General features: G+C 38.6%; 1 protein-coding gene across 1 annotated transcript in view; it reads right to left on the bottom strand.

Moving 5' to 3' along the window:
• Positions 1 to 7,223: 7,223 nt before the first annotated feature.
• LOC134537255 (zinc finger protein Gfi-1-like) overlaps positions 7,224 to 24,076 on the bottom strand; it is a 71,749-nt gene continuing 54,896 nt past the window's right edge. Inside the window, exon 4 of the mRNA XM_063377525.1 lies at positions 7,224 to 7,414. Coding sequence (XP_063233595.1) covers positions 7,224 to 7,414 — 191 coding nt within the window. The remainder of the gene's footprint in view (positions 7,415 to 24,076) is intronic.

The raw sequence follows: 24,076 nt of genomic DNA, 5'->3' as shown, positions 1-24,076 counted from the left end.
GTTATTTTATATTTTTTCATAAAATCTTAAACATTACATTACAATTGAGAACTTTACATTGTACAATCTTTGGTTTGTTTACACAGACAAGAATAACAAACAACTTCTATTTTTAATACCAGAGAAAATTAATTTTGTAAAAATTGCTAGGAGCCAAATATTGCACACAGTTGAGGAAGGAATTTGTATTTTTTTTTATTTTTTTACATACACAGTAAAAATGGAAACATTTTAACAGTAACACCAACTCTGAATGATTTAAAAATAATACTGATACAAGAAAATAACGAGTAAAACATTTTCGTATAAATTATTTTACTCTGACAATGTGAGAGTATGAAAAGTCGTTATAAAACAGTTCCATACACTTGAATAAAGAAGAAAATACCTGGAAAAAATGCCCGCCAAGAACTAATTTCGACAGGAAACCAGTTTAATGAATTCGTTAAATCGAAATTTGTCCTTTTATTACATGAAAATTTTATTTTTAAAAGTTAGTTTGTATAATTTGGTCATAACTCGCGTATGAACGTTCCTGGTGGAGTCGATATTAGCACAATCGATATTTTAAGAGGCTGACGCCTAGTGTATCGTCTATATAAAAGATCATCTGACGTTCTTGGCTTTTGGAATGAATAACTTTGAACGTATGAGCGGGCATGGAAAGAAGGAAAATATGAAAAAATAGAGATTCAAAATAAAAGAAAAACTCATTATTCATATGAAAATACCCTATTGCAATGGCGAACTCTGTGGGAACTTTAAATAAACCTAACTAAACTCCAACCCACCCTATCCTTATGGCTCTGGTCGCACATGATAGTGGCGATCCAATTATTGAATATTTGATTATCTTTTCTATGGTTTAAAGAAATTATGCTTGAATTAAAAGCCAATTAAAATATGAAATAATGCCCCAATCGTAAGGAATTCTTAGTATTATCTCGAAAAAAAGTATTTGATGTAAGCAAAAATAACCTTAGCCATATGTTGTACAAAGTCACATTAGCGTTCTTTTAGAATTACAAACTATTTCTTGGCAACTGGTTTTTGAAGGAATCTATTGTAAAAGTACAGAAAATTATTTCCTGCGCAGGGGGGCGGTACGGGTGAGACGGAACAGAGACAGAGCGCATTCGGCGCGGGGATGTGGGAGCACCCCGATGAAACCCGCCAGATCACGGCAACGTCCGCCTAGTTTCAATGCCGGGTTCGACCCGGCGGGAAATGCAACCCGGGTCTCGTCTCGGCGGAGTGCGCGCGTACCCAACATCCGGCACATGCGCAGTTATTGTTCGGAGTGTCGTAAACATTGGTTTGCAGGAATGAAAAAATGGTGAGGGGGGAGGGGGTGACTAGAAGTGTTGCATTCTCAAGAGCGAGGCGTGATCTGATATGATGCGCACTTTTACTATAAACTACAATGTTAAGAATTTTCACCCCAAACCAACGAATAAGGCTGGTTACAAATTATACAGGGATATTCGTAATGTTTTCTCCTTTTTTTTTTCTCCCCGTAAATCTACGGGTTCTAAGTTCACTTATTGTGAACACGAACCCACAAGAATAATCTAGGTTACATGTTAAACATTAAAATATTAGTTAAGAAGACACGTGTGTGTTTACAATGTTGATACCGAAAAAAAAAATCAAAGTGAAAATAGATGGAGTTTCTAAGAAGATTCAACGAATAACTTTTTGTTTGAGGTAAAAGTCCGTAATTTACTGAATTTTCGAACAGTTTCGCTGTGACCACGACTGCTTTCGCTTGGACAGAACAATTAACACAGGTGTATTTTAGATAGAATACATGGACAGTTATACGTTTATCATCACGAACGCTTAAACTGAAATTAAACTTAGATCTACCACACAAAATAAAATTTTTGAATTTACGTTCAGGAGCAAGTACGAGCAATTTCGTGAATTTTACGGAACTCCATTTTCTGTACACAAATAATTAACATCATATCCTAAGAACCGGTTGAGATATCTCAAAAAAATTAAAAACCAAAAATACACTGAGTTGATTAATAAAACATTGTTTGAATTTCAAGTTAAAAAAAATTAGTTGGTTTTGAGTTAAAACATTTCGTACAGACAGAAAGATTTTTTTTTTAAATATTGGTTTAGGGATAGGTATTTTGCTAACAAGAATGAAAAGTTAAAATTATAATGGATGTATGATTAAAAGGAAATTACAGATAGATAGGGACACCTGTATTTCGCGATTTCATTTCATGTCAAGGTATTTCACAAAACACTGTAGCTTTTTCTAAGAGTCATGGCAGATTGTGAGGGTGCAGCAGTACGGTGACCACATTCTCATTGGCCCCGTCAAGAGCGGGACGACACCTCTCGCCGACCTCAGCCAATAACCACAGGAGAAAAGCTACAGTATTTTGTGAAATACCTTGACACGAAATGTATTCGCGAAATACAGGTGTCCCTACGAGATAGATATTCGATTGTGTATATTTGTGTTGATACGTGTTGTCCCGGGGTAAGACGGAACGACGTAAGGCAGACAGCAACCTTGGGCACGAACTATACTTGGCGGGAGGTAGTGTTTCACTCCCCTTCCGGAGCACTCCGGCGCCAAGATTCGCGCGGAATACTTAGCAGCGGGGATCAGGTGACCGGGCAAAGATATCACTCCGCCGTCACTCCCGACACTCGTGGAGGCGTGGAGGGGGAAATGGCGTGGGGAGGGGGTTGAGGCTGCTCCCAGTGTAAGAACGGCTTTCGGGACTCGCATTCCCTGCTCGATAAACATTAATGCGCGTGCCTAAGGAGCTGGAAGACGCCATATTGATTTCTACATACTACATGCCATACGGGCGTATATCCCGTTACAGGTCATTATTTTACACCTACGTTTATCACGGTCAAACTTGGAAAATTTTTTTGAGCGGCCAAACTTACACAAAATGAATATATATGCACTATATATATATAGTGCCTAATTTTTGCACGATTACCTGTAAATGTTGAATTTTTAGAATTTTTGTGCAGTATGGATAAGTAAAAACAAATTAAATAAATAACAGAAAATATTAGGTTTTAAAGGCAATGCTGATGGTTACTGTGGGGTATAGTTTTAAATTCCTTCAGAAAAAAATCTGTTAAATTTTATGTAGACTTTTAAAATCATAAAATTAATTATGATTTGAAAAGCACTGGTAAAATTAGATAATTTTTTTTCTGAAAAAAAAATTCAAACCATGTACAACATAGCGGTCAGTGAAACAGACTTTATACCTAAAACGTTCCAGTATTTTATTCCATACTGCACACAAATGTTAGAGATGCAACTAGGTCAGCTATTTATGCATTAATTATGCTACATGTGAAAGTTCAACCACTCAAAAAGTCGGCAGGTTTAACACTGTGGAACGTAACTATAAAATAATGACATGTAACGGGAAACACACCTATAACATTCTTTTGTGTCTTTTAAAAGACTATAACGTAGACACTATTGACAGAATTATTGAAATTGTTGTCAGCCCCAAAAATTAATTTAATACTAAACACCAATGAATCCACGGGAGAAACTATTTATAGTAGTAATTTACTATAAACTGTAAGCATTCCACAACATTATAATCTAGGCTATAACGAAAAAAATTTGAACATTGATAGAAAGTATTTATGATCTAAATACGGTTGAAACCAGTGTGGTATCTTTCAATTCCTCACCACCTCCTTATGATGTTGGATTATCATGATTGATTAATTTAGGAAAAGGATTACGGATGTTTCACTGTATAGGGGCTTCATTGTGTGTTTTGTGGCAAATACTTTTATGGTCTTGTATGCACCCCGTGTTACCTGTATTTTGTGAAATTGCCGGGAAAGATAATTTATTAATTTTTTTTCGCATGAGACTAATTGCAAAGTATTCACTCACTAGAAGTGTAATTTTCTTAGTTCCCGAAGTTGCGTTAGCGCATATATTTAACAAAATGTAACATCGTTTCTAAAGTATTTCTTCATATAAATCACGAATTTGCAAAGGCTAAAAAAAAAAAAAAAAAAAAACCGCAGGAGATGAAACATCGGCTTAGACCACAATACTGTATTGGATTTTCGGATATATGCTGATTTAATAGTTTTTTTACGAATAATTATTTTACAGTAAACATTAAACAAAAATGTAGATCGTTATTGATTGCTTGCATTTTTACACGTAGAAAAAAGGCGTGTAGCAAGTAGGTCTATCCGCCCATTAAATTTGTAGCGAAGCTTATCATCAATGCTATTATAAAGAAAAAAACACCCAATATCCTATCATGGTCTGTAGGCCTTAGAAAAGGCGGCGTCACTAAGGAGTAGCCTTTGTAATGGGCGAAAATGAGTGAGCTAAGTTTTTATGGCTGTATAAAAAAACTTTGCAAGTATCATATTCCACACAGTACTGACATTTTAGAAATATTTCCGTAAAATTGCTGTAACGTTACATTAAAAACCTTTTTGTCTGAAGTATTGTGTGATGGTAAAGTTACTCAATTAAAATTTATTAAATTTTTACATACTTTAATTAAAATGACACACTTGTGAGTAGCAAAGTTTATTTCCTTTTAAATGAATCTTGTGAATGTTTCCGAATGCATACATATTGCCTGTATGACATTTTTAAATCAACAAATCGTATATTTTTACTAAATACATGAAGAGTAAAACATTTTTTTAATCCTTGTTTTTTTTCTTTCATTAAATAGATATTTAAAAAAACAATTTCTGAATAAAAACATTTAGTATTCACCAACAAAAAAAAAAGAAACCTCACTTCTAATGCTCCCATTGTCAGAGTAAACTAACTTTAAAATAAATAAAAATAAGAGGAAAATTATTTTGGATTTATGATAGAAGTGTCACATAAAATAAACAAAAAACTTTTCTCTTTTTTGGCATGACATAGTATGTAAATAAGCAATAATAAGAAGCTATAGTAATTTATCATTGGTAGTCTGTGTTCCATGTGCGAAGTACGTCAGGCAGTAAGCAAGTACGTAATTTAAATAAAGTATTAACTTTTGCATTATTAATTTTTTTAGGAAATTCTTGAACCTTTTAAAAATATATACTGTGATATTAATTTATATGCCTATGTTGTTTATCTTCAAATGTGCCATCGTCAACCAAATATCATTACGTACTTAATTAAGAACTGTCAGATTAGCATGTTTTAAAGTAAGATTCAAGTTTGTTATTTAATTAGTGCTCATCATAAAATAATAGAGATCCAGACAAACATTTTCTTCAACATAATTTTTGGAACACAGTCTACACAAATTCAAAGTAAATCTTACAAATTTTTCAGATTCATAATTTAAAAGCGTAATTTTCAAGCAGAAATTCATATACATACAGAAAAATAAATATAAACTACAAAGATATTTACAAAGCGTTACAATGTACTTACGACACATTGTCAACGATTAATCACAGTTCTTTGGTTCAACAAATTTTTGGTACGCTCATTTCACAGTCAGTTTCGGTGTGAACTGAAACATACGCTTAGTTTGTGTTTCACAGTTCAAACGTACCGTAAAGAGATCATGCGATTCACGTCTTAATATTGCAACGATATAATTGGTAACCATTAATAATCCAAAATTTTGTACTTGTTTTTAATTTTTTTAGTCAGCCAGTAAACCTGTGTTTTTTGCATTAAAACATGATTTTATTTCTTTATAAGCAAATTAATTCTGCGCTAAGTAATTAAATGCATTCATCTGGTACAAATCAAAGAAAAAAAATAGTAAATATTTTTGTTTAGTAAACTACAGATCAATTCAGATCAGTATCAGATTACTAGCTTCTTGCATACAAAAATTAAAAACATACAACAATTAAAAAAAAAGTTTCTTTCATTACTTCTAATACTCAGAGACTAAACAATCCTAGAAGCGAATAAAAAAAAATCTGAAGTTATTCAAGGGCATTAGGGTATTTATATCACTTAAACAAATCTCAAAATACATTAAAACAAATATATATAGCTGGGATGGAGGAGGGTGAAAAGTTAATTTTTTACCTACTAATATTAACTTTTTTCTCTGAAAAAGCGCTGCTTAGTTCTACTGTGGGCGAATTGAGTACTGCCCTTGCTGCTTAACGCCATGTGGCAAGCAAGAAACGGTTCCTCGCTTGGCTGAATAACAGTTACCGAATTTATCACAATGTCAACCGGCCGCATTTTTTTTTCTCGCGTTGCCCGACAGATGCAGTACGCGCTGAGCATTAAGGAACGATGTATTTTTAACCCGACATCCATCGCCCGTAAAGGGTGGCCGGGTCCTCCAGTGTACTGACGGCGCGTGCCGCCCTGCGACATGCGCGGGCGTGTCCGCGATGGAGCGACCTCCGTCTGTACTGGCGGCGCGTGCGGTCCTGTCTTATACAGGAAAAAAAAGCCCGCGTATACTAGACTTTAAAATACTCAAATATAAACGTTTACTGCTCCTGTAATGTACTGTCGGCGCGGCCGGTACTGCCACCTGCACCCTAAAGCTTTTGTCCGCGTTGCTTGTCAATCTCGAACCCACGCGAAGCCGGTCCCAACAGCGACCTCCTCCCAGAGCCAGATGACATCTCAATTAACAACGATCTCGTGCTTAAGAAGTGGGCGTTTTGATAAGCCGCCTGTTGTGGCAAGCCTCGCTTTGGGTGATTCGCAGAGTCGTTAGTGGTGTTAACTGCTACTCTACCGCCGGCGTGCGTCGTCCTGCGACACGCTTTGCCGTCTGCTTGGTCTACAGGCGCGTTAGCGATGCTGTACTGACGGCGCGTGTTGTCCTGCGACCCGCCGCGCCCCGTCAAGGGTCGGCAGGGATCTCGACTGTACTGCCGGCGCGTGCCACCCTGCGCCGTGCACTGACGGCGCGTGTTGTACTGCGACCCGCCGCGCCCCGTCAAGGGTCGGCAGGGTTCTCGACTGTACTGCCGGCGCGTGCCACCCTGCGCCGTGCACTGGCGGCGCGTGTTGTACTGCGACCCGCCGCGCCCCGTCAAGGGTCGGCAGGGTTCTCGACTGTACCGCCGGCGCGTGTCACCCTGCGCGGGGCGTGTCCACGGCGAAGCGGCCTCCGCGCGTACCGCCGGCGCGCGCCGCCCTGCGCCCCGCGCGCCTACGTGGCCGGCCGCGCCTGGGCGGTCCACAGGGGCGCCAAGCTGGGCTCACGCGCCGCCGGGAGCGCGTGGCCCGGCGGCAAGCCCTAGGTGACGGGGCGCAGCTCCGTGTGCTGCGTCTCCTTGTGGCGCCGCAGGTCGACCTTGCGCTGGAACGCGCGCCCGCACAGGTCGCACGCGAACGGCTTGAAGCCCGTGTGCTTGCGGCTGTGCGTGATCAGGTTGGACGACTGGCTGAACGCCTTGCCGCACACCTGGCACTTGTGCGGCTTCTCGCCTGCAAACAGAACAACAACGTTCGAGCCGTTAGTTCCCTCAACGGCAACCGTGTCATCACAGGTAAAAGCACACAACGACCCAGAACAGCGAATACGCCAATGGCCTACAACATGGGCGTTGATCCTCGGCGGAAGGAGGGGGCAGGGGGGCACGGTCCCCCTGGAATTAAGAAGCCCCTCACTGAGGGGTACCGCTCGCGCTTAGAAAATCGTGTCTGTTTTTTTATGGAAAACTTTCTGTATATATTTTTAATTTTTTTTTTACTTATTACATGCATATAAGCTAAAATATGGGCAGTGTACAACATACAAGCACCGTATCCAGAGGTGATCCAGATAACTCTCTGCTCCCCCCCCCCCTCCGTTCCTGAAACCAACATATTTGCGCTCCTGGTTTAAGGTAAGGCGTGAGTTCGGGTGACCATGGTAACGACAGAGGTCAAGAAGGCCGGAACGGTATTCGAATGCAAGTTCCTTGGAATGCGATTCTAGCGTCTAACAGCTACGCCACATCGCTGCGTAGATATAACAGCGTAATACTTGACGGTTAATTCTTGGCAAAAAAATTTCCAAACATTTTTGCTTTTGCCTTGTTTCTGGGACCTGCTTACCATTCAAAATTTACACCCAAATTAACATTATCAACCAGCTGATGTAATTATAAGAAGTAATTTTTTTATGGAGTTACCCATTTGAGAGAGATATAACACTCAACGAAGATTTGGCTTCTCAGTTAGCACCGTAGTTGTAAACGCAATAGCATATGCAGGGGAATAAGGCAGTGACGGAATGCATTACATCAAAAATAATGCGTATACAAAAGGAAGTTTAATTACAATGTATAATGTACAGTTAATCGTACGCATGTCGCAGGAAATTATTTTATTATGTCAAAATATTAAAAATAATAATTGCTTGGTAGAATATTTGAATCGTTCTTCGTAATAAAATAACTGGTTTTATTTCAACCTAATTTGTTTTTCAGCCAATCGAGGACACTCGTATTTGTTAAAAAGCAAATTTACTTATTCGAACAATATATGCATTATACGCTAAACATAAACACAATAGTATAAATAATTACCATAGACACTTTATTTTTTGCCTGAAGTTTGAAACAGAGTTGTATTAAAGAGCCAAATGACCACGGGTGAAATATGTAAAGAAGTGGACGTTGCAAAATCAACGTCACTTAACGAACACGGCACACGAACATATATTATAATAATAGTTACCACAGGTTTCTTGGCTTGTAAGTTTTTGCCATGTCAAAAGCGGAGATTTACCTCAGTTTCAGCCAATCAGGAATCAATCACGTCTCAGACAAAAGCATTTAAAGGAAAGACTAATGTCAAAACGCTTTCAATGCGAGACTGAAAACTTGACGATATCGACTACAATGTTCTTGGGGAACACACGAACAAGCCGAGACTTTTTCGCGATAACGTTCGCTTTTCCTATTGGTAGTTTCACCACAGTATTTTGACGTAAATACGTCTTTAAAATTGCTTCCGAAGTGGGAGGCAATTCAAAAAACGAATTATGACAAAATCGGGGGATAAGGTTTGGTGTTGCAGCTACATATCTATCATCTCCATACAAAAATTTTGATTACACCACTGGATAGCTAAAGGAACAAAGAATTCGTTACGCCAAGTGAGGACTGCGACGAATCGCGCGCGGTGGAGGGGGATGCGCCGCCATTTTGAAGTCATTTAGCTGCGTTTAGAGATTTACATTTAGTATAACTTTTGACTCGGAGAAGCTACGAAGTTCGTTCGGGTTTCGATCGTCAGGTCTCGTCAAAATCTATCGATTGCACATGTAAAACACTTGTGCAAAATAGTTACAGTGAATATATATGGTGTCCAAAAAATATATATAATGTCGGCTTATACGCGACTTCTTAGTGTTCAAACATGATTATAACATACTTAAAATAGCGTATGTTATATTTTGAATAGGAAATATTACCTGTTACGCACACGTATTCACGTACAACACACGGACGTGTCCATGAAACAGCCACATCACAATTGTTTGTTATTTTCCCCGCAGCAGGGGTGCCACCGTGAAACTGGAGGAAGCGCGGCGGAGTGGTCGCGGCGCTCCGCGTCTCCCGCCGTGATTGCCGCGAGGAAGCGGGCGTAAGTGGGACTAATGGCCGGGGCACACGCGAAGGTCGCGCTCATGAGCCACCCTCGCCCACCCTCGCCCACCCTCGCCCACCGCCGCCCACTCGCCCACTCGTCCTCTCGCCATCTCGCCTCGCGACCGCACACCATGTTGGGCGCGACGACATGTGTTGCTGTCTGTCGGGTGGGCTCGTCGCTAAGGGGGAAAATAATCAACATCCCTGCACGGAGGTTCAAATACAATTTTTGTCCTTCAGATCGACATTATTTATTCACATATAATATAATAATAAATTTACATAACAAGTGAAAATGCGCGTCCCAGCCGTAAATCGCTCTTCCACGTACACATATTTCTATACTATACAAACATCGTTAAGATATTTGACTTAAAGTGAATGAAACCTTCAGCTTTAATATACACAGCAGAGAACTATTTACACGATGACAAAACATATAATTCCGACATCCCGAATATTAGAAAAAAAGAACTGAAACTTGATGCCTAGTTTGGAAATCCTGTATTTTTTTCTTCTTCTTTAAATCCAAAGTTTTAGCTTAATAGTGATAATTTCATTACTTGACGACTAATTGTTTAGTATAACAGATTTAAACTATTTTGTAATAAAAATGGATATTCTTTATAAGTGAGCAGGATATGCGGTATTCCTGGTATGTCACGCCACACAATAAGTTGCAGTCAAAATAATTGAATTAATTTTCACTTTTTTTTTGGTCTGATAATAGCAGATTCATTACTTTCCACGATCAGTGTAGCCATGTTAGTAATATATAATGAAAGCTACTATCTAGCGTGTGGGTCCAAAAATTACTTCAAAACCTATGTCTCATTCTCGGCAGTTCGAGTATCCCCCCCCCCCCCCCCTAAACAATGGTTGAAGCAAGCCGAGAAAACGCCTGCCCGTTCCGCCAAACGCAACACGCATTACATAGCTGGAAGACGGGAGAGTCTAACACGCAATACACATTAATCTGTATGCACGGACACTATTTCCTTACGAATTGATCACAATGGTCTACCGTTGAGAAAGTGTGAAATCAACATATAACCTTGAGACTGGAGAAATGTATTAGTTAGAGTATCCTTTAGGTAAAGGTCTTGTTAGTTAAATCGTGTTCTGTGAAAAGAATATAAAATGAAAATACGAAATAAACACCTACAACGCAATGAGATCGAAAATTAATTCTTTTTTCAGTTTCTTTATCATATACCAAAATTTGAAAAATTTCCACGAAACAATCGTTAGTTTAAAGGTTACAATTCATGTATTTACTGCACCAAAATTGTCAGCGGTGTTATAGGTAATATGTTTTGGTCAATTATAAGGAACGCTAAATAATAAATTTTTCACTTATATGATTTCCTTGCATGTAATTCATGGAAACGTAAAACCACGTGACATATTTAAGCTAATTCGTTCAAGGCGTCCGCCTGGCAGGGCGTCAAGGGCGACACTGACTCCTACTTCACACGCCTCTTCGCCTCTACGTACCAGGCACAGAACTGGCATGCAGTCTTCGGGTTGGTAACACGCCTGTATGAGGCTCTTAGAGGGGATGTCATCATTTATACTGGAATATTAATGACGAAGGCTTCCTGAGATCGCATACACTACTTTCACGTTTTCAATCCAATATATCCATGCATTTTATAGCTTTTCAATGTAAAAAATTATACATTAAAAACGGAAATAAAAAATTACACTTGTATATGCTGATGTAAATGCTCTTACATGATGTTCGTAAAACAATATCCTAAAAAAAGAGTGGTATGTAAATGGCGGTGACCTAGCTAGGTCTTTTACCGTTTAGGATATTGTAGTCCTTTTCATAATTTTTCTTTTCAGATAAAATATATTAATTGATATTTATTAATTCCCGCGTGGGAATGCTAAATATGAGAACAGTCAAAATGTTATTTGTGTTCTAATAAGACAGGTAAAAAAAAAAATAACTGGTCTTCCAGTACTCGCCAGAGATGTGTAACATCTAACCTCGGTAAAGAGCCAATTCATATGTTCTCACGTTGCAAATATATTTATAATACAAAAATTGGATACGATATTCAACGTAGAATTCCTTAAAATAATGCCAAGCATGATAAATATACCCAAATTGTGTTTTCAGCCACATTTCTTGACCAGAATCACACGTAGTTTGCTCACCCACCGCTGGAATTCGCTGCCAGTGCAGCTATATCGATTATCGAATCATTCTATTTGCAGATATAAAGGTTAAAATTTATTTAATGAAACAACTCAGATAAAAGCGAAAATGACTTGAAGAAAAAAATTACCAAACCCCGGCTTCAAACCTGATTTTCGATAAGGAATTACATGAAATACTAATGAAGTTTACCTTTGGCTTTGTGAACTTTGAGTTCGCGCCATCCGCCACAGACGGCAGCACCGTGGTTACACATTTCCGTTCCATTCCACGAAATCACTCTCCCGCCACAGACGCCGCACACTGAGATCTCGCAATCAAAAGAGACTGATACCACCCAAGTTTTCTCAGCGACGGGGATTTTTTTTTTTTTTTTTTTTGGTTTCCTTCCTGCGACGAACGTGCGAGTTGTAACACGCCTGCCTCAACTCGAGGGGTCGAGGGACGATAGTGGTCCGAGGACTCCCTGGTGGTTGCCATGGCGACCACCGCCGCAAGTAGGACTCGCCCGGGTGGGAGGGGGGCGTGGCTTAGTCGATACGTTCCCCTCCCTCGCCCCCCTCTTCGGAGACCCCCTGCTCCGCCACCCCTCCCCCTTCCTTCCCCGTGAACCCTCGCGGACCCAATCACAGACTTTCACTCCCCTGCGACGTGGCGAGATGAAGTCCCCCATTTTGTTGCGCGTTCCAACAAGCGGAAGGTTTAACTGATGCGCTACAGGAAAAAAATAATGAATCAATCCATCTTCAAAAAAAAAAAATCTGGAAACCTCATGTTAATACCGCTAAAAGAACCTGTGGTTAACCATTTCAAATTAAATATACAATGAAAGGTTTGTTTACATACCGACACAACACCACTCTCAATGCATATCGTTTTGAAGAAACTAACAAAAAAAGTAAATTATTTATTTTAACAATAACGCCAATCGAGCAATATATCAGACTGAAACATACAGATTGAGAATAAAATATGTAGTCATTTTTTTTCCTGGTAGGTAATAATACTCCCTTAAGATACAAACTGAAGCAACTTTATTGTATATGATAATATAAAATTTGTGAAAAATAAACTTTTATTTTCAACTAGCTGACCCGGCAGACTTCGTACTGCCTAATTAAATTGCAATAAAGTCCTGTCAAAATGATTTGTAATGTGACATTTTTTTGTTCCTACATATTTTATAGTCTGGGCAAAAAATTCTCCTGAACAGAACTGTCACCCTGGTGATAGGGTGTTGTGAATAAGAAATATAATTAAATAAAACATATAAATAAAAAGATAAATAAAAAAATAAGTAATCTCTTTATTGTTAATCATGTGAAACATAAAAAATTTTATTTTCATTGTAGTGCATGATTAGATCGGTAATTAGCTTGGTTTGTAGCATTTCGGGTTCTTCTACCTAAATTGATTCGTCTAATAGGAGGCATATCTATATTATAGATTATTTTGTCACATGCAATAATTAGCGATCATAGGTAAATAAACACTGCACAAAACACTATATAGGTAAGAATTTGTTTCGTGTATAAGTTGACAAAAGCAAACTCATTAGGGTAGGTAACCTAAAATCCAAGGAAAAAAAAAACACTGACATTGACAGTTTGTTGTTGTTTCAACTTTTTTTAAATTTGATATGACTTGGAGTCAAATCCTTCAAACCGTATTTAAAATAGGGAAAAGAAATAATAAAAACTTAAAATTATGAAATACTTTTGGTAACGCTGTTTTTGTTTGACTGATGTAATGACTTGAAAACTGATGCATTTTAAAGTAAAACAAATGAAATAATATCGCGAAGCCGACCAAATTGAACTATTCGATTTAGGTTTTTTATTTTTATTTATCTGTGCTCCAACGCACACTGTTTTGATAGATATGATTGAACGTTGTACAGAGGTAATAAAGTGCAAATTGACTCTTTGAAGTTAGGAACATACCTACATTGTTTAAACAACAATGAGTGCTCGTTTTAGTTAGAAAAAGTTTGTATGGGAAAAAGAAAAGGGCTGGTTTTAGGGGTTTTCCAGAAATTATTCGAATTTTTCTCGCCGTAAAAACCATCTTTGAACTTCAACGAACATTTAAAAAAAAAAAAATGGCCAAATTGGTCCAGGCGTTGTTGAGTTATGCGCTTACCAACCCATTTTGCGATTCATTTTTATATTATAGAAGATAATGTTGAGATATATAACAGGGCCTGCATGTAATATCGAATCTAGAGTTTATGCTTTAACGTACAAACATAGGTAATTTCGCAGCATTTGCCGTGAGAAAGAACTAGTACTATAAAAGTTAACTCTAAGTAACTATTTCTTGGTAAAAAAAAATCACTTTCAATTTTTGCCTAAAACTAAACAAACTTTTTTTAAAATTATTTTATTATTTAAAATTTATGGACATAGTGAAAATCAGGCTCAAAATCTACACCAATCGTTTCGATAAAAAAACAGATTTTTTGCAAAACAGACTTTTTTCTGAAAAAAGCGGAAATGTTTTAATAATCCTGAATGGGAAAAAACCGTAAGAAAACAATACTTAAATTATATAACATTTCATGTAACTATATTTTTGAATAGTTCCTTTGGGGAAAAAATGCTATTTACTTCTTGGTATGTGTTTTTAAACTAATTTGTCCAGCATGTAAATGTTTTTCACTCATATTTTCAGTTTAAGGGCCATTAAAAAATATGTTAATTGAAATTTTATACTGAGCAACAATATTTAACTGTGTATCATTTACTTGTCTTTAACAAATAAGGCTTCATTAAATATTCTGAAACTTACAAGAGGATATTAATTTCATCTGTAGTGCATAGTATTCATTTTTTACGCGTGTGGGGTTTTATTTACTAGACATGTTTATGCGATTTTTAGATATTTTCTGCACATACTGGGCAATGTTGGAAATAATTAATTTATGTGTAAAACGTACATTAAAAATTAATAAACAGCGTAAAATTGTTATAATATATATCCGTTGCTTATAAACTCGATTGATATTTACTTAAAAGATTCCGCAAAGTATTAAAAAGGATAAAAACATATTCTACGTGGTGGTTGTTACAAAAAACTGGCCCAGCAGTTCGACAAACTTTTCTTTTGAAACTAAGTCCTAATTCGGTACTCGTAGAAACAACACCGTATTTCGACTTCCGAGATCTGTTTTTTGCCCCATACAAACAGGGCAAACACAAAACGTAGAAGTGAATTTTTGTTTATTTTGTGCTTGTCCTGATTAGCGTTTTGCTTGTATACTAAGAATATTATTGTGGATTCATTTTCAAAGTAAGTGAACTTAGTATCCGTAAAGCTACGAACATAACAATAGTTTACGAAGATCCCTGGATAATATGTAATCAGCGTTCTTCGTAAATTTAAGTTGAAATTTTTAACAGTGCGCGTGATGAAAGTCCCGATCTTGCTCGCCAATGTTCAACTGCCGTTTTCACGATGCTGTGGCAAGGTCGAATTGACAATGATTGAAGCTGAAAATCGTAACTAACACGTGATTAAATAGCAACCTGTTGACTTTTAAGAAGTTTAAAGGCGGTAATAATGTAAAAGGTATTGTATTTTTTGTTTTTATAAAAAAAGGTTCGCTTACATTATTAAATATCTTAAATCATCCCCACTTCGCACTTGAGTTAGCAAACGACAGTGCTTGAGACGAAGATTGGGTAGAGATCTAAAGAATGGGTGGGGAGAAACGAAAGTACTCCGACAAAGGCCATATTTTCGGAAACGTCCGCCACATTTTCCCATTTGCAAAAAAAATAATAATTTGGGTATGAATTTGCCGGTTATTAAGTCGATACATCCATTGGGGTTGTTTTTAATGAAACAGTCAAAGCAAAAAAAAGAAAATGGTGGCATTTTCTACTCAGCTCAGTGAATGCTTGTTAAAAAGAAAACTTATTCCTTGTTAAAGAGTTTATCTCGAGGTGTTTACATAAGTTAAGCCCCGCCGCAAACCAACACTCTTGGTGGCAATTGTAAAGTTGGCTACATCTCTCTCTCTCTCTCTTTCTCCGTTTCACGAGCTCCTTCCCCTCTTGGTAGTATTCCTTTCAAGACTTTCCTTCCCCCTTCCTCAACCCCTATTTTCCTCCTCTCCTAGAGCTCCCCCCTGCCCCCCAACTCTCCCCCCCAAACCAAGGGCGTTCTTTTCTCGTTCCTCGTCTCCAGGGTCGGAGATTGAGATGGTGTAGCATTCAGCCCGTCGCGTCGGCTGCAGTTATATATGATGATGCAGGTACAAGCACGGTCGCGAAAAAAATGGAACCTTCTTAACTTGTCGCCGAAGCCGCTATTTGAGAAAAAGTGTCCTCCGATCGTTACTTTGGATATTCGCATTTTTATGTCAATATTTTTCTTTTAGGACAATTTCTGCTTATATTTCTCTGTAAAAGCATTACACGCAATGCTTTGTTTCAAAATTTGTCGTCAAATATTAAGATACGAACTATATTCAGCATTTTGACTAATTCTTAGTTCATCTTAATTTAACAGAGTACAAAAAATAATTATAAATTATGAACACTATTGCATAAAGAAATAAGACATAATACAAACATAATGTAAATAATATTTTACTATATAAAACACTTTTATGTACACACATGACTATACAGTACGTGTTCATCTGAGATTCGTGGAAAGTAAGAAATTTTAGTTTTTTTTTCTTGGTATACGGCATTTGGTAGGAGTAAATTCGTGAATGGAACGGGAGTAGCATGAAACGGAAATGTGTAACCACGGTGCTGTCATCTGTGGCCGATGGTGCGAACCATAGTTCACAAATGTAAACTTTAAAGTATTAATTTTTTAAAGAATTTTAACAATTTGGACAGTATTTTGTAAATATTATTTGTCTAAAATAAGGTACAACGCCGGGATTTTTCGCTTTAATCAGAGCCTTTTCAAGATATAGATTAACCCTTCGCTCTGCAATTCAAATGAGTCGATAGTCGACGTAGCTGCTCCGGCTACGTGTGATTCGCGTCAGGAAGTGATAGCTGAAAACACGAGTTTTGTATACTTATGACGCTCGGTATTATTTTAAAGAATTAAACACAGTAAATTTTTTTTTGTACTTTTTACAAATAAAATCCTTGGAAACCCTGTTGCCGACGATATCACTCGTATATCACTTGCCTTGCAATTTTACAAGTGATATCGTTGGCAACAGGGTTTCCAAGGACTATCCTTGTGAGAGTACAAATCATTTTTAGAGTGTACGTTAAATTTCGTGCCAGATGCCCGAGTTTCGCATTACAAGTGTTGTTTTTTTTTGCACCGTGGGAACACGTGAATTCGCTGGTCACCGAAGTCAGATGAACACACATCATTGGCGAGTACTGAAAGACTGAAAGACGTATAATTTTTTGTGGTGTGATAAGACTGCTTCGTGCCTAACTCGCCAGACTGTGCTCCTGCAGTTTCACGAATGCGCGCAAATCGCCCCCCTCCCTTCATCGTGGTCCTGTTCGGACTGAGAGGCTCTGAGGCATGCTGAGCTCCTCAGAAGACACGTCGTCTCAGTGCCTGCCTCCGTAGCTCGTAGCTCGGTTGTAAGTACGCCGGCTCTCGGTGCGAGGGAAGTCCTGGCTTCGATCCCATCGGAAAAAAAATTATTAGGCTTGTACTTGTATCGTTAAATGTATTTGCAAAAAAAAAAATAAAGCAAACGCATCTATCCTATCGAAGAAAAAAAAAAGTCAAATATGCCAATAAAAAAAGTTAATGCAGAACGGATGACAAGTCAAGCATTAAGGGCCCCGCCTGTCTGGACAAACACACGGTGTGGCAGAGCTTCAGAGAAGAAAAAAAGATCATTATGAAAACTGCTCCACATAGGCTATCCGCCTGAAGTCTTGTTTACGAAAAGCATTTAAGTATGCGGTGAGGGCGGACGAGCAGTTCTGTTTTCGTATTTCATTTTCAAACTCTTTTTTGGCGTGACAACGTCTAATAAATCGATGAACGCCGGCTGCACGCACGAAAAAGTGTCCCGTTACGTACATTGTCCCGTTTCGCTGTGTTCCGTAATGCTCATTGTACGCTTGCGCCGCATCTCTCTTCCACTCGATTGGAACAACCATCGATTTGAATTTTTCGAGGCACATTAAACATGAAACACTACCATTCGTTTCCTACTTTTCCTATCATCGTCCTATCCTTAATAGAATAACGCAGATTGTAAGAAGTTAAATAGTAAACAAGTATAAAAGTTATAGTTAAAATAATCTCTTTTCTTCGTTAAAGTAATAAACATATTTTAATTAAAGAGTGCAAATAAAAGTAAATTTATCAATTAAATTGTAGATTTCATTTCACTCCTTTGTATCCATACAAAATAGTGATAATTCAATAAAATGATTCAATTTTATTCATAAAAGTATGCAATCATTTCATCAATGTTTTGTTATGACGTTGTACGTTACACTATCGTCCGTAAATTGACTTTACAAACAACCAATATGTTTTTTTTTTTTTTAGGAGAGCGAAATTGGCTAAATGCACTCAAGGGACTTGCAATGGACTTTTAACCTTTATTACCCCGCCAGATAATGTCATGGTTACCGATCAAATGTTATTGTTGCCCTATGCACGACGAGAAGGCTGTGCGCGCCACTTCAGGGCCTTGCGCTTAGAGGCGATGTCGCGCTAGGTGCACCGGCAAGAGTCGCACTTATCACCCCGCCTCACTTACATGACTAAGCAGGGCTCTTCAGCAAAAATCAAGGCGAGAACTTCTGGCCTGGTGAGAGGATTTTTAGCTACTGAAAATTTTTCAACCGGTTCCCAATCGTGTTGTTACTTCACCTCCGTCCTGCGAAAGATAACTCGAAACCACTGCAGTACCACCTCGCCTATAGTAGGCCCCAGTCAAGCTATTTATTTTTTATTCATTTAATTATTTTATAATTTTTAATGTGTTTTCCGCACGCGTCGCTAGAATTCGCTGCCGGAGAAGCTGAGTCGACTATCGATTCATTCCTTTTCAGAACAAAATTTTATATTAGGCCTATATAATGAAACGGCTCCAATAAAAAGCGATAAAGGCTTGAAAAAGTACTAAATCCGACTTTAGACTTGATTTTCGACCAGGAATTTCTTTAAAATACTGCCCATCTTGTTATAGTTCATTAAATAGTTAATACTATTAAGTTTACCTTTATCTTTGTGAACTTTGGTTCACGCCATCCACTATAGATGGCAGCACCGTAGTTTATAAAAATTTATGTTCTATTACTTCCTTCGCATTCTCGAAACTACACCATCCTAAGACCTTATATCGAGAGCTAAGATGTTACATATCAAAAATATATATTCGTTAATTTACAAAAAAAATTGGTTCTCTGTAAACTCTGTTTACGGACGATAGTTTAACGTGACAACGTCATAACAAAACAATAATGAAATGATTGCATACTTATATGAATAAAATTGAATAATTTTTATTGAATTATCATTATTTTTATGGATACAAAGGAGTGAAATGAAATCTACAATTTAATTGATAAATTTACTTTTATTTGTACTCATTAATTCAAATACATTTTTTTTAATACTTAAACGAACAGATTATTTTAACTATAACTTTTATACATGTTGTATATTTAACCTCTTCCAATCTGTGATATTCTGTTAAGGATAGAACGATGATAGGAAAAGTAGGAAACGAATGGGAGTATTTCAAGTTTAATGTGCCACGAAAAAGTCAAATCGATGGTGGTTCCAATCGAGTGAAAGAGAGATAGATGCGGCGCAAGCGTACAATGAGTGTAACGGGACAAAGCGTAACGGGACAAAGCGTAAAGGGACAAAGCGTAACGGGACAATGTGCGTAACGGGAACCATCCTTTTTTGAGCTTGCAGCCGGCGTTCATCGATTTATTTGACGTCACGTCAAAAAAATGTTATACCGAAGGATGACCGATGGTCAATAGTCTGACAAATGACGGGAAGGATGAATGACAGATGAAGGAATGACTGACGATGATAATGTGGGAGGAGGGAAAAGTTACAAGTCTGACTCCTTATGAGACCAGATATTTACTATAACAGGCTACTTACGTTTCAGATTAAAATTTTCCAACGGTGATTTTTTTTTATTAGTCTACCATTATTTCTCTGACCATTTTCAGATTCCCAAATTTTCAAAATTTTTTTCCAGGAATTTGAAATTCCTGAAATCCCCCCCCCCCCCCCCTTGTGGGCTGTTTTCTCGAAGCACAGGACAGACGTTCCCTTGCACAATTTATAAATTATTTTTTCCCGGCGCGCGACTGTACGGCCGACCCCCCTGGCGTAATCTCTGCCCGACGCCGGGCTCTCATAACCTCTGCTCGCAGCGGAAACACCTCTCCCGAGAGGCAAATAAAATTTACGGCTGATTTGACAGTTCGGAGGCGCCGCCGAGGGACGGAGGAGAAGGGGGTATCGGTATTCCAGGCGGCGCGCGAGTCAGTTAAGGGAATTTCGGGGCAGTGGGAAAAAAAAAGTGTGGGAAAAAAATGGGGGGGGGGGGGAGAGGCAAGGGTGTTCAACCCCTTTGCCCCCCTTCGCCAGCAACCTCCTGGTGGCCATGACCGGTGTGATATCCGGGCCGCTATAAACACCCCCACCCCCTCCACCCCAACCCTCATCACGCGGTGAAACTACCCTCTTCTCTTCAGGGGGGTGGGTGGGTCGGTGTCTGAGGTACCTCCCCTCCCTTCCCCATCCTTCTTCAGCGCAGAGATTACATCCAGCTCCAGATATTCCACAAAGGAAAAAAAAAAAATTCTGCACTTTTTTTTTTTTACAAAAGATTACGTTGGAAACCGGTTGGCCGAGAATTAGTTTTTACAGGAGAAGGAAGGGGGGGGGGGAGATTAGGCCTTGCAACCTAGCAGTTTCAAGTATTGTGATACCGCTTGTAAAACGCATTACGTGCTTGATGTCTTGGCTCGACATCGCATCAGCCTTGGGCACTGGTTGAAGTCAACACCTGAGAACTGGTGTGGTTGTCAGTACAGTAGTAGTCGCCTCGCGGCGCTTACAGACTATTAGCTAATTAGACTATTAGTCAATGTGTGGTTTAAAAAATGTATAGGAGATCTGGGAACTATAATTTATGCCTTAACATACCTAAAATTGGGATTAATAGTTTAAAAAAAAATTAGAATTATAGCAAAAAAATGGAAAAATCAAATATGTGTGTATATATATGTGTGTATAGGTGTGTGTGTATGTGTGTTTATATATCTATTTAGTAAATTCGTACAACACATGGCTATAATTATTTTTGCATACATGAAATACGTTTTATGAGATAATACTGAATATTTATCAAGAAAATTGGCGCATAATTTTATATTTTAATCGATGTTTCTTTCGAGCATAATATATTTAAAAAAATGGAAAATATAATCGAATATCTTGTTTTACCATGCTTATAAATATAGATGCTCAGCCATTACTGGAAAGCTATTCAGGTAACGGTTTATAAATAACTTTAACTATTGGAGGTACTGGGACAACACAAAGCACTAATACCCGGGTGAATCCGAATCCAGTGTTACTGCGAACACTTTTTTTTTGCAGTGATAGGTACATAATGTTTTCATGTAAATGCACAAAGTAACAAATATCTGTGATTTTACATGAATATTTCTGTATTATTTACAAAAAAAAATACAGCACACTTAGCAGCATATGCATGTGTGTGGGATGGTATGAAGGTGGAGTGTTACAGCCTATATGCAAGGTGACTGTTCTCAAAAGAATAGCTGGTGGTATACGCATATCCTTCTGTTATTCTGTCAAAAGTTTTTCAGTCAGTGTGTGTAAACCACTTTGCGTGGTGAGCCAGTGGTCGTGAACCATAATTACGCCATGCTTTGCGAGCGAAAATTTTTGGAAATAGCATCACTGGTACTATTTTCGAGAAATGTAAAATTTTGGGACAAGTTACGCTACAGCAGACTAATCGGGAAAATTTCGGAACGTATTTTAAAATAGCCTTTGAAAGTGAAAGCAAAAGTATGTTGGTACATTGGAGGCCTACTTAAAGATATTACACCGTCAGGCAAAAATTTATTTGAAGAACTTCAATTTTGCCAAAATTTTGAATTTCCGCAGTGCTATATACATAATAAACCTTCCGACTGTGTATTTACAAAACTTCTAAAGGGGCTTGAGTATTTTTGACGTGACAATGTCTAATAAATCGATGAACGCCGACTGCACGCACGAAAAAGTGTCCCATTACGCATATTGTTCCGTTACGCTGTGTCCCGTTACGCTGTGTTCCGTTACGCTGTCGGCGAGTGCAGTAATAATAGGTTATGTTACAATTGACTAAAACATTATGGTGATTCATATAATTGATGATAGATATTTGATTAGAGTTTATTTATATAAAAACTTGATTATAATTATATTTAAACTTTATAGCTGAACGCCAGTTTTTAAAATTAATTACAAGTCATCTACCCGTGAACTGTTTCGTCGACTGTTTATAAAGTGAAGTGAAAAGTTAATGTGGTTTTCATTGCTTATTACAACAACAATTTCGGCAATAAAGGTTAATTATTTTTGCATTTTAAAAATCTGATTACTAGAATAATTTCAAGTATTTATTCTTTTATTATTAAAATAAAAATGATTCAATTTTATTCATAAAAGTATGCAATCATTTCATCAATGTTTTGTTATGACGTTGTCACGTTAAACTATCGTCCGTAAACCGACAACCAATTTTTTTTTACTCTTCAAAGACAAAATATAAGAATACAGCACGGATGCTAACACTGCACTCCTGGCAAATGCCTTGTTGAGTAAGCAAGCGGATTGTCGTGCAAATATCTCCGGCAGGGTTTTGACTTTGGTGTCGTTTGCGATCTTTTGAGTTTCCTTCCGGTGTCAGGTCGGAACCCATCTTGCGTGTGGGTGCCCACGGGTGTGGGACGATGCGTTTATTTTTGAAGTGAAAACTACTTTAGCCGCGTTGAGCAATTTTTTGGTAGCGGCAAAACTTATGGGTTCGCGTCACCGACATGCTAGTGACGTGTTGCGCCAGACTGGCTACGCGCAGCGTCCTGTGTACATGTATACGAACGTATTCACTAATACATTGTATATACTCGACTGTATCATGTGCGTGTTGGACTCTTTTTTCGGATGGGAAAAATCTTGTGAGTTCGCATCACCAACATGCTGTAGTAGCAGTAAGTGAAGTTAATTTGACCACGTGAATACATGACCTAGGTCTGACATCACTGGTAAGTCACAGCTAGGTAATGAATTTTTACGTAATTTTTATAAACCACTGACATCTGTTTCTAACATCGTACTGATATAATACCAAAATCATTTTCTTACGTACGTTTGACGTAGAAATGCTGTCATACTACACATTTAAAAACAAAGTTTTAAGTTTTCACTTCTGTTGACAGTCCTCATGACTGGCTATTTTTTTTTCTTTCTAGTTTCCCGGTCGTCTACGTCAACACGCGTGACTCCAGATTCGTCGTCGCGTTTCCCTTCCGCGACGGCAAAGCAAAGCGCGAGTTTGAAAAGCGCGTGCGCGTGTGCGTGCGAGAAGAGTCTAGCGACAGCAATGCTACCTTCCTGCAACTGGCAACTGGCAACTGGCTCGTTCCGGGGCCGGCTGCCACACCGCTCACACTCGTTCCGGGGCCGGCGGCACGAACATATCTGTCATCTGAAACTTCTATTTGTCAAATGTGGCCTTGTGGCTGAGCGCAGTCCGCCCCGTGCTCGCGTGGTGAGCGGACGTGTGCGACGCGACGTGTCTCGTGCGCTGTTACTCTCCTGGTTTAGTGCGAGAGCGAGTTAAGTGTCGTGCGGCTTACACGTAACGTATTCTAAAGGCTTCTTACTGACTTTCGCAGGACCATCATGGCGACTTGCCAACCGACCCCACGAGTGGATACCCTTCGCGTGAAGTGTCAAACCAAACCGCTCGCGTTGGACTTACTCCGATGGCTCGACGAGACCCTTGGGCTGCAGGATGACGAAGTGATTGCTGTACAGGTCGACGGACGCCAACGGTGCATCTTTGTGAAGTTGACATCACTACTACACTGCGAGAGGATCATCCGAGAGACCGGCGGAACGTCTCAGATACACGCAGCGAGCGGTGAGTCACTACAAGTAGACATAGAACTGGCGCTAGACAACCTGAAAACCGTCAGGGTCGTAAACATTCCCGTGGAAGTACCAAATGAACGGATTGTTTACTCGCTCACTCCGTACGGAAAGATACACACGTGCGTGGACGAAATGTGGGGGGTGTATCGCAAGTTCAAAGCCAAGACAGGG

Source organism: Bacillus rossius, chromosome 12 (genome assembly GCF_032445375.1).
Source record: "Bacillus rossius redtenbacheri isolate Brsri chromosome 12, Brsri_v3, whole genome shotgun sequence".
Classification (NCBI taxonomy): Eukaryota; Metazoa; Arthropoda; class Insecta; order Phasmatodea; family Bacillidae; genus Bacillus; species Bacillus rossius.
The sequence above is the reverse complement of the archived record's forward strand: the minus strand, read 5'-3'. Positions and strand labels throughout refer to the sequence as shown.